The sequence below is a fragment of the Pan troglodytes genome, chromosome 4 (assembly GCF_028858775.2).
Source record: "Pan troglodytes isolate AG18354 chromosome 4, NHGRI_mPanTro3-v2.0_pri, whole genome shotgun sequence".
NCBI lineage: Eukaryota > Metazoa > Chordata > Mammalia > Primates > Hominidae > Pan > Pan troglodytes.
The window spans coordinates 49,361,140-49,373,597 of NC_072402.2; the positions used below are offsets into that span (position 1 = coordinate 49,361,140).

Here is a 12,458-nt window from a genome sequence, read left to right on the forward strand (position 1 = left end):
GCTGTAAACCAACAATAAAATCCTAAGCTCCTCAACCGTTAGACCCCTGCCTTCCTTCTTGGCCAAGGTTATTCCAAAGTAAACCTGAAAATCTAGTTGAGGCCACGATGGGAAGGTGGGGTCTGACATACCTCATTATACCGTCCTCTCTTTGGAAGGTACAGCTGACCAACATTATCATTAAAACAGAGATCTTAAGATTGATGAAACAGACTCTTTGTAGCAATAAGATACCAAATTCCAACCTGACTCTCGTATAGCATCACATGACGGATAGCAGGCCCCGAAAGAAATGGAAGAATTTTACCCTAAAATCTATTTATTTGGCATATGTTGAAGTGGCCCTGTAGAGCTGTCTCTTGTAGGGAGAATACACATTCTGCTGAGAATCCCCTTCCCTTTCCAGGTCTTTTCCCTGATCCAGCAGAGAATTAACTGGGAGTCTGGCACCTTTTTAAGTCTAATAAGAAACATTTACAAACTATTCTCTCTGGGAAGCCTGCTACCTGGAGGCTTCATCTGCATAATAAGAACCTTGATTTTCACAATTCCTTATCCTAACCCAGACATTCTCTTCTATTGATTCCAGGTCTTTAGATAATAACTCTTTCAACCAATTGCCAATCAGAAAATCTTCTACTCCATCTATGACCTGGAACTCCCCACCCCTTAAAATGTATAAAACCAAGCTGTAGCCTGACCACCTTGGGCATATGTTCTTAGGATCTCCTGGGGCCATGTCATGGGCCATTGATGACTCATATTTGACCTAGAATAAATTTCTTCAAATATTTTACAGAGTTTGACACTTTTTTGCCGACACAATAAGACACCATTTTCTCTTCACATACTGCTTTCCTTAATGATATAATAATTGTAAAATGATTTTATTCTTTCATGATGTCACCTCCTCCCCTTGTGTAAGCTGCTAATTTTAATTTTCCTCGGTAAATAGAAGAGTTTCTCTTCCCATTTTTTAGTCTGGTTTAACGTATATAGTTTCTTAAAAATAATGAAAACATTAGAAAAGGTAATTCTAACAATTTTTAGAAATTATACTCTTTGTGAAACAATCATTCCATTCTGATCAAAAAAGCCCTATTTTAGTTCTTTACAAGGTTATTTTCTGCATATTAGGTAAGTTATTTTACATTAGATGATTACCATAAAACTGTTTTCTAAATATATTTTTATTACCCACTTATATTTGTTAATATTTTAAATTATTGTTAATATTTACAAATAGTGTTGTTCATTTCAAAACTCATGTAAACCAAAAATCTGTGAATTGATACTAAAATTTTAAATAAGTAGGAGTATTTTTAAATGTCTTGTTTCTTGGAAGACCTTGAAACACTTTTGTGAAATATGTTAACAGTATCTTTTTAAAATCCACACCCAAGTGTTGATATTACATTTGGAAGTTCAGTAATAATAATGCATAAGTTGATTCCTAAACTCATATATTGAGTGAAGATGTTATAAATTAGTATATAATAGTTATAATTTGGAGATATTGTCTGTTAAAATCAAAGTAAAAAATAGGAGGGTATTAAGTTTAGTGAGGTTTTATATTTTATTGGAATACAAAAGTAAACCATTACTAATCAGCCTTAATTGGCCAGTGACATTTTTCAGTTCTGATACATTTAAGAGAAATGGGAAAGTAGCTTAGGTGTGTGGTGATTATCTGGGACATTGATATCGAACAGAGCTGATTCAAATCTACATCTAGTTAGAACTGAAACAAATTGCTAAATTATTCTGAACCTAAAGTTTCTCACATTTTCTAAAGAGATTACCATGATGAATAAATGAGATACAAATATGAATATGCCTGGCATAGTAGTTGATAGTATACCCTGAAAAAAAATTAGTTCCTTTCTTTTATTCCTGCCTACAACATCCCTACATGATCCCTAAGTGATCATGAAATATGTGCTGAAGTATCTACAGTGATGGGGATTCAGTTTTAGTTCATCATGGTTCACTCTGACTTTTGGAAGATTCTTCTGTATATAGAACTGAAATCTGCTTTTACGCATTGATTGAACTGACTTCTCCTCTAGGTTGACCTGCATATTTTTTCCCCAGTCATTTATAAAATTGACTTTCTAAACTCTAGGAAAATAGTTCCAGTTTCAACAACAGGACAAATAGTAAACACAATCATTCCTTCAGGTATGAAAACAAAAATGCTAGATAAAATAAAACTAATAAACTCAACTAAATTTAGTTCATTTAGCTACAACATGTACTTATGTGATCAGAAAGGACATAGGAACACTTGAGGAATGATGCCAGTATAATGCACAAGCCTTGTTTTTTTCATGTGTGAATGTTTCCTAGTATATTAATGATTTGAAGCTATCAGGCAAGCTTTCTCATATTTAAAGATATAGTCTATAGCATTAAAGTCTCTTAGAAAGGCCTAAAGAAAGGTCTTTTTTTAATTCAACATGGTGGTTGGCTTAGTGGCTTTATTTCCAAAACACTAAGCTCTTTATTGCAGCCATGAGGGCAGATGAAGAAGCTGTGAAGATACACATCTTTTGTATCATTTGTGTTATAGTTTAAAAGTTGATTGATAAAGCTAAAGTCTGGATCCAATTCTTAATTTTTATGAAAGAGGTTTCTGTTGGAGGCAAATGTCCCCAAAAGCCAATGTCTCTAAGAAGGAAGCATTACAAACCACAGAGATTAAGACTGCAAAGGATCAGCTGATTGGGATGCTGGGAACAAATGCCAGCAGAGATTTAACTGTGCAAATGCTTTAATGAGGCAAAAAATGGCTCCCATAAGAAACCGAAGCCCCAGGCTTGTGCCTCACATAAGAACAAAGTAAAACCATATACAGCCTACATGGTGCTGACCAAATAAATCAACATGACAAATTGGTTCAGTGAAAACCTTGGGATGTGTGATAGAAATAAATGAAGGTGCACTTCTACAATTCAAGAGGCACAGAATACGCAAAGAAAAAATAATATTCACTGAAGATAAGCTTGAATACAAAATAACAAACAACACGAGGAAACAATCCACCATGAAGTTGACAGATAGGAAGATTAATGACCCAAGAGAAAAAGATAGGGAAATATCTAAGAGAGGTTAAGAAATAGGTGATTGAAATGAGAAGGTCTAATTTAAGTTAAATAGGAGCTTTAGAAGAAAGAATAGGAAAGATACACATTAAAAGAGATAATAACTAATAGTTTTTTAGAATCAAAGAAAGACATAGAAATCAGAGCATGAATCTCAAGTAGATAAATAAAAAGAACACTTAGATATAGTAATGAAGCCCAGGCAGAGTGGCTCATGCCTGTAATCCCAGCACTTTGGGAGGCTGAGGCAGGCGGATCACTTGAGGTCAGGAGCTCAAGAACAGCCTGGCCAATGTGGTGAAACCCTGTCTCTACCAAAAATACAAAAATTAGCCAGGCATGGTGGCAGGCGCCTGTAATCCCAGCTACTCAGGAGGCTGAGGCAGGAGAATTGCTTGAACCCAGGAGGCGGAGGTTGCAGTGAGCCTAGATGGCACCATTGCACTCTAGCCTGGGTGACAGAACGAGACTATGTCTCACAAAAAAATAAATAAATAAAAGATACAGTGATGAAATTGTCCCAAAGCAGATAGAGAAAAAAATTGGAAGCAACAAGAAAGACTACAAAGGTCGGGTACGGTGGCTCGTGCCTGTAATCCCAGTGCTTTGAGAGACCAAGGCGGGAGGATTCCTTGAGCTCAGGAGTTCAAGACCAGCTTGAGCAACATGGTGAAACTCTGTGTCTACCAAAAAATACAAAAATTAGCTGAGCGTGGTGGCATGTGCTTGTAGTCCCAGCTACTTTGGGGGATGAGGTGGGAGGATCACTTGAGCCTGGGAAGTCAAGGCTGCAGTGAGCCATGTTCACACCACTACACTTCAGCCTGGGCTACAGAGTGAGACCCTGCCTCAAAAAAAAAAAAAAAAAAAAAAAAGACTGTAAAGAAGAAACAGCAGTTAGACTGACAAGTGACTTTTCATCAGCCTCCACAGAAGTCAAATGACAATGAATTTTAACACCTTCAAATGCTAAGGTAAGATAAATGTCAGCCTAGTATATTCAATTTAAATACCACTAAAAAATGAGAATACAATGAAGATATTTTCAGAAAAATATGAAAAAGTGTCCCTTGCTAAATTAACTGCTAATGGATGTATGTCAAAAAGAAAGAAATTGGATTCAGAAGATAGTGGTAAGATATAAGAAGAAATTGGCATTAAAAGCACTGGTAAACACAGATACAACTAAACAAACATTGACTATCAAGTCTTGGGCAATGGAAAAAATGCTCAACATCACTAATCATCAGGGAAATGCAAATTCAAACCACAGTGAGATACCACCTTACTCCTGCAAGAATTGCCATTATTAAAAAGTCAGAAAACAATAGATGTCATGGATGTGAGGGAAAGGGAACACTTAAACATTGCTGATGGAAATGTAAATTAGTACCTCAATGGAAAGCATAAAGGTGATTCCTTAAAGAGTTAAAAGTAGGTCTGCCTTTTGATCTAGCAATCCCACTACTGGGTATCTACGCAAAGGAAAAGAAGTCATTGTATGGAAAAGACTCTTGCACACGTATATTTATAGCAGCACAATTCACAATTGCAAACATGTGGAACCAATCTAAGTGCCCATCGACTAATGAGTGAACAAAGAAAGTGTGATATATACACCTTGTGGAATACTACTCAGCCATAAAGGGATCAAAGTATGTCTTGCAGCAACTTGAATGGAGCTGGAGGCCACTATTCTAAATGAAGTAACACAAGAGTGGAAAACCAAATATTGTATGTTCTCACTTATAAGTGGGAGCTAAGCTGTGAGTATACAGAGGCATACAGAGTGATATAATGAACTTTAGAGACTCAAGGGGGAGGGTGGGAGGGGTCTAGAGGTAAACTACATATTAGTTACAGTGTACACTACTCAGGTGAGAGGTGCACTAAAATCTCAAAATTCACCACAGTATAATTCATCCATGTAACAAAAAACCACTTGTACCCCAAACGTTATTGAAATAAAAAATTTTAAAAAAGTCTTGGGCAGCGGGTCGTTCAGAAACTTTTAGACTTTTGTAGGCAAGGAAAATTTACTTCTAAAAACTAGCAGACAAGGATAGAGATGCCAATTCTTAATTTTGCCAGAAAGGAACATTTTGCAAAGCGTGCCATAAACATACAGACCCTGCCCTTGGGAATTTTACAGTCTACTGTAACACCAATAAAGTAAAAAGATTACAACTTAACAAATAAGGACAGTCCATTAAAATAAAAAGCATTAGTTTTATGGAAAAAAAAAAAAACTGTCCAGGCTTGGTATGGTGGCTAACACCTGTAATCCCAACACTTTGGAAGGCCGAGGCAGGAGGATCTCTTGAGCCCAGGAGTTCAAGGTTGCAGTGAGACCTCAAAACAAAATAAAGCAAGCACCTGTTCACATTGACATCATCCTTCTAATTTTGTCAAAGAACATTAAAAACTTTATCATAGAGCAATACCAATCCATGCCATTTGGGCTACATGTCTGACTATAACCTACCTTTTCCTCTGAAGTGCCCATGAATTCTAAGTGATTATTATTTTTTTATAAAACCAACATAATGCCTGGTGCATAGCAGATTCTTGATAAATATTCTAGAATGAGTTGGGAAAAAGCTATTACTTTTGTATTGCCAGGCATTCCTCCTAACTGATTGGAAGTTGACCCCATAACATTAGAGATTCCAATTCAAATTTGCAGTGTCATATAACAGAAATGTCCTTTAGTGGGGACTGTGGATAACTTCTCTCTCCTTCCTTAAACTCAAGAGCAAGCGCAAAGACCCAAATTTCCCTTACAGAGCCTTCCCAAAACAAAATTTAGGATTATCAAGGGGATTCTAACACACAGGCGCTGATTTATTAATTCACAGAGGTTATGAAACTAATCTTAATAAATCTTAACTTCTATCAGGATTCATGAGTATGTGAAAGAGAGCTAGAGCTAAGCTGGTGGATAGTAAAAAGAAAAAAAGAAAATCATTCTTTCTCACTATACTTCAGCACCTCCTATATTTTATTTAGGGAAATCTGCCTACTATGATGGTTGCCATGCAAATTCCCCAAGAGGCAAACAATTTCAGCATCCATTTAACTTTATTAGAGCCTGGAACCTATGTTAGGCTGCTTATTCAGCAACTAATATGCATGTGCAAATGAAACTGACATACCTATGCAAATATATCATGCATGTTCTAGGATTTAGCGGTTTAGAGAAAGAAGTGTATTTCTGAAAGTGTGGAATTGATCTCAAGTTCATTTAGGAAGTCTACTTCTTGTTTACTTTGTATGAAATGAAATTTTCTTTTTATCTTTCAAGAGAGTATCCTTTAAAAGAAAAAAAAGTCTTGGGAAACATTCCTAAATTGGATACCAGTATCTTTCTTATTCAAGTTGAGATTCCAATTGCAAGATCTATCTGAAAACTCTTCAGAGCCTTCTCCATGACTAGTTCTACATTTTGGGAGTGTTCCTCAACATAGAATTCCACTCCTATACTTTAAACAGTGATTTTACTGTAAAAGAGAAGTTAATATGGTAACAAAATTTGAATCCCCAGGAGCCCACCAAGGTAACAAAATGCATTAGAAGTGGAGATCTAGTTTTCAAAATGCATCATTCTCTAAAAGGTAAGAGGGCTCTAGTGTGAATCTTCAGATTAAGGTTTTGAAAAAAGTATCTCAAGCACCTGCTACTTTGGGTAGAGATTTTCAAGGCACTTTTGGAAAATAAAGTTTCTGTAACCTGACTAAGTAGTGTGTTTTCCTGATAGATGCAATAAGTATCGTCTTTTTCAATAATAGAACTTTCATCGCTTAGTTTTGTCTAAAGTAAACTTTAGGCTTCTTTTACCTTTGTCTAAAGTAAGAATGCAACCTAATAAAGATCACAAAAGATCAGGAGTATCATCCAGGACTATGGATGAAAATTTTTCATAATCTTTATATTAATCTCTATTAATGCTCCTCTGTTTTTATGAACACATTTTTCCTTGAATTTGGATAGATTTTTGATACATGGAGCAATATTTCAAAGCCCTTAAATGTTACTCTTACTGCTTTTTAAATATTAAACTACAAGAATATATTAAGGAATATAAACTAAAAAACCATCTTTTTATTTATTTTATTTTTATTTTACTTATTTATTTATTTGTTCTTATTTTACTTTAAGTTCTGGGATACATGTGCAGAACCTGCAGGTTTAAAAACCATCTTCTATAGAAAAAGAGTAAAGTAGTATAAATAACCTCTTAAAACATAAACTAAAGCTTTGAAAGAAAAGTGAATTTGTAATATTGGATTGTAAACATGAGAATGTTTTATGTTTATGTTATGATCCACAGTACATGATCCCTTTCTCTTTCTTTCTTTCTTTCTCTTTCTTTCTTTCTTTTTTCTTTTCTTTCTTTATTTCTTTCTTTTCTTTCTTTCTTTCTCTTCTTTCTTTCTTCATTTCTCTCTGTCTCTCTCTCTTTCTTTCCGTCCCTTCCTTCCTAACTTCCTTCCTTCCTTTCCCTCCCTCCCTACCTCTCTCTCTCTTTCTTTCTTTCCTTTTTTTTTTTTTTTTTTTTTTGACACAGAGCCTCATTCTGTCATCCAGGCTGGAGTGCAATGGTGCAATCACAGTTCACTGCAACTTCTAACTCCTGGGCTCAAGCGATCTTCCCACCTCGACCTCCTAAACTGTGGGATTACAGGCATGAGCCACTGCGCCTGGCCCATGCTCTTCTTTTCTAATATTTTGTCTCTCTAGGCCACTAGTTCTCCAAATGGAGTTTAAACATTTTCAGGTATTTAAAAGCCTAATAGGACCAGGCACGGTGGCTCACGCCTGTAATCTCAGCACTTTGGGAGGCCAAGTGGGGGCAGATCACGAGGTCAGGAGTTCAAGACCAGCCTGGCCAACATCGTGAAACCCTGTCTCTACTGAAAATACAAAAATTAGCTGGGCATGGTGGCAGGTGCCTGTAGTCCCAGCTACTTGGGAGGCTGAGGCAAGAGAATCGCTTGAACCCAGGAGGTGGAGGTTGCAGTGAGCTGAGATTGTGCCACCGCACTCCAGCCTAGGTGACACAGTGAGACTCTGTCTCAGAAAACAAACAAACAAAAACCTTAATAGACACTATATGTCTCCTCTCTGCCTGGTAGGAGGCACCCTAAAGAGGAACCCAAAGAGATCCCCTCAATTTTTTATACTCTGTGGGGCACTTCCATTTGTAGGACCAGTTAACCAGTGACATCGATATTTCATTGCCTTAATTCTGATTGTGTTTGTAATGTGAGTTCTTATGTTTTGGGAGTTAAAAGATCAGTTGAGGAATAAAAGCAAAAGGATTAAATGTGATGTTAGTTTACTTTTGCATTTCAGATAATCATATTTTTATTATAAATATATATTATACTAAGTTGTTCTAGCTTAAATTAAAAACTTGTAACATTGGTAATGATGCTAGTTGGTGATTATATATAAAAATAAACTGAAAATTTGACTATTTTCTTCAAAAGGAAGCTTTTTGGGGGCGGTTGAAACCCTTTATGTAGGAATAATATTGAACGGCTTATTTTAAAATCTGATATGTTAATATAGTATTAACAAAAAAGTATTTTATATTGTCAATATTAGAATAAGTGTTGTAATTTTCCTATGCTGAGGTAGGATAATGGAAAATCATAAGAAAGGAGACAAGACAACTCCACACAACATACCCAAAGCATTCTATAAACAGCAGCATTTGTTCAAAACCAAGTTTCCTTTCATGGAGGTAGGCTAAATTGATGTACTGAAAATAACGTTGTTAGATTGTGCCTAGGCGTATATGAATGTTAAAAATTACTCCAAAATACACTTCAAAATTTAAAAAATTCATACATTAAATTCTTATCCATTCCATGGTCTATTTTCCTGTTTTAAAATTGTCTTCATTTGAATATTATGGTAGATCTAAGAAGTCATTTTCCTGGCATCTCTTTATTAGTAATTGGTAAGTTTGTACTATTGTATATTCTTGAGTGTAATAAACATATATTTCCTTTCTACATAGTCATTTTTTTCTCCCTACTCATCTATATTAATGAAATTTCTATACACTATTGTAAAAAGATCCTAACTAATATTAAAAGCTAAGATATACTTTATCTGCTAAAATAAGAATTACAAAGACAAATAGTTAAATGATACTGCAAGATGTTTCATAAAAACCTCCTCCAAAATCCTCATCTGCGATGCTTCAGCAGCAAAAGGTACCCAGGGTCTCTTGAAAGTAATGCAGAGTGACTGTAAGTGTATTTTATGGAAGAATTGGACATGACTCTATTTCTGATCAACTTGCTTTTGCCTTCTTTCCTAGGAAGTGTGTAGAGAGCTCTGGTGTCTCAGCAAAAGCAACCGCTGTGTCACCAACAGTATTCCAGCAGCTGAGGGGACACTGTGTCAAACTGGGAATATTGAAAAAGGGGTAAGCTCAATGATTTACTACCTGTTTGACATGTATACAAAAGTGATAAATTGCTGGTACTGATATTCAACCACCAGGAAGTCTTATATATTCATTTAAAATCTACTTGAAAATAATTAATTCCTAGAACAATAGGTTAATTGTCATACCTTGGTAGCTGCAAATATGCATTATTTAGGAAATTACAGTTGGTAAGTCTATTTTAGGTCAGTTTCACCTTTATTTTGGTATATGTATGTTATATTTGTACCAAAAGTAATGCAACAACAATCTTTTTGTTATGTAATGTAGTCTGTTTACTCATATAACATAGTCTAGTTTTTCTGGTAAATAATTCCCCAGAAAATTATGCAACCCAGAAGTAGACTTTATAACTATAGTATTACTAAAGTCACTTTTTTTTTTTTTTTTAGACAGGGTCTCATGGTCTCATTTTGTTGCTCAGGCTGTAGTGCAGGGGTACAATCTTGGCTCACTGCAACCTCCACCTCTGGGGCTCAAGCAATCCTCCCACCTCAGCCTCCTAAGTAGCTGGGACTACAGGTACACACCACCACGCCCAGCTAATTTTTGTATTTTTCGGTAGAGACGGGGTTTCACCATGTTGCCCAGGCTGGTCTCGAACTCCTGGGCTCAAGTGATCTGCCCACCTCAGCCTCCCAAAGTGCTGGGACTATAGGCATGAGCTACCACACCCCATCTAAAGTCACTTTTAGATTGCAGTATGAGAGAAGGGACTAGTAGAAAAATAATAATTAAATAATTTATTGAACATAGAAATTAGAGCAAATAATTTTAGATTCATCAATCTAGCTTTCAAAAATATAATTATTAAGACTTGTTTAAACATGCTTGGCACAGTGGCCCACCCCTGTAGTCCCAGCTAAGTGGGAAGCTCGAGTGGGAGGATCACTCAAGCCTAGAAATTCGAGTCCATCCTATGCAACAAAGTGAGAGACTCTGTCTCTAAAAAAAGGAAAAACAACAATTGTTGAAACAGATAGTAGCAGTTTGTGTACTACTCTTAAAATTTTCTAGGAATTGCTATTTATGTAAATTTAAATTCTAGAATTTATTTCTATAGACTGAATTTGCAATAACTATTACTGTCATCTGTTCTCAGTTCTGACTTCTTCCATGTTAGCTGGGCTAGTTTCAACAAGGATTATACTGAGTTTCAGCTTGCAATCTGATGTTTAAGTAAAAAAGAATGAAAGCTTTTGGGCAGCTGTCACAGTTTATTAATCCTTGCTGACGGCTTCATTCAGGACCCATGACCTAGTGCCATGTTGATGGCTTTTCCATGCTAAGTTTGGAAATGTTGGTAAATTATGCTAAATATATGAACTGATAGGGTAATTGAAAAAGGATTTAGAATCTTTTATTTTAAGATATTGTAAGTAGCCAATAAAAATACAAAGAAATTCATGCACTACCAAAAATTCCTTCTATTTTTTTTCACTAAAGTAATAGAAAATATTAGGAATTGCATTCTTGAAACAACAATCCATATTTACTTTGGAACCAATAATTCTTGTCAATTTACCTCAGTCTCTACTTAGAAGAAATACACAACCATAAAGAGGGAGAGTCACAGGGAGAATCTGTTTCTTTATTTGCCATTGATTTATTATTATTTTCATGATCAAGTTCATGGTCCACAGTAAACCACTAGTAGTGGCTATCTGAGAACACATAGCTCAGCTCCACCGGTAAATTATATTGTAAATACATATTTAATACCGATCATTTGTGCTTAAAGCAGGGCCATCAAATGTCATATCTTATAGCATATATGTGCGTATATATGATAGAGATGATAAATTTCTTGGAAATTACAATTTGAGGGATAACTAGAAATACTCTCAGACAATTTTAAAGCTAACGGTATTGAATTTAAATTTCAATAAGCAAATAGAGAGGAAACGTAATTTCTGTTTTTTTTTTGTTTTTTTTTTTTTAGACGGAGTATAGCTCTGTCACCAGGCTGGAGTGCAGTGGCACTATCTCGGCTCACTGCAACCTTCACCTCCTGGATTTAAGCAATTCTGCTGCCTGAGTAGCTGGGATTACAGGCACATACCACCATGCCCAGCTAATTTTTGTATTTTTAGTAGAGATGGGGTTTCACCACGTTGGCCAGGCTGGTATCCATCTCCTGACCTTGTGATCCGCCCACCTCGGCCTCCCAAAGTGCTGGGATTATAGGTGTGAGCCACCGTGCCCTGCCAAATATAATTACTTCTAAGCACAAATAAGAATGATCACAGACAAGAGAAAGTGATAAAATGGGGCAAAATATATTTGATTTCTAAAGATTCACCTTCTTAATCTAGGTTAATCATCAACTTTTTGATCCATAAACCCTTTCTTTAAATGAAGTCTATAGAATTCTAATATATATATATTTGAAAAAAATGGAAATGCTCTGGTTTAAAAAGCCTCTTGCCTGCCCTTTACCCTGTTTTTGGACCTTTGCCAGCTTCTGACATACCTCCAAAGGCCTCCATGAAAAACTATTTAAAAACCTTGTAAATATGGCAAAGTTTATAGGTCAAGGGGTCATTTATATTCACAACATAAGAGTGTACTATCATAAGGCCAATATAGCGGATATCACTGTCTAAAACTTATCTACAAAACAAATCTTTGTTGTTCTTCCAGAGACCTGGAAGATAGATAAAGTTTTAGGAATGACACTAATAAGTCTTAAAAAGAATGAATAAATGAATGAAAAAAATACAAATGCAGACTCCTAGAAAGGAAAAGGATAGAGCAGTAGATGGTCCTCAGAATAACCTTATTAACTTTGAACTTATGAAGAAGCTTTCAGAAAACTAAATCAGCCTGCATTTTTAAGAAAAAACAAACAAAAAGAACTAGACACGTGAGCAAAACACTTCTTTATTTTT

At 35.6% G+C, this 12,458-nt stretch overlaps 1 protein-coding gene across 4 annotated transcripts in view; it reads left to right on the plus strand.

Moving 5' to 3' along the window:
* ADAMTS6 (ADAM metallopeptidase with thrombospondin type 1 motif 6) overlaps positions 1-12,458 on the plus strand; it is a 339,082-nt gene that overhangs the window by 209,052 nt on the left and 117,572 nt on the right. For 3 of the 4 annotated variants that reach the window (XR_010157222.1, XM_526907.7, XM_024353403.3), the window contains one exon: positions 9,439-9,546. Coding sequence is in view for 3 of the 4 variants with exons in the window: in XM_526907.7 (XP_526907.2) it covers positions 9,439-9,546 (108 nt within the window). In the remaining variant the exon portion in view is untranslated. The remainder of the gene's footprint in view (positions 1-9,438; positions 9,547-12,458) is intronic. The other variant, XM_063811175.1, reaches the window with a different exon arrangement.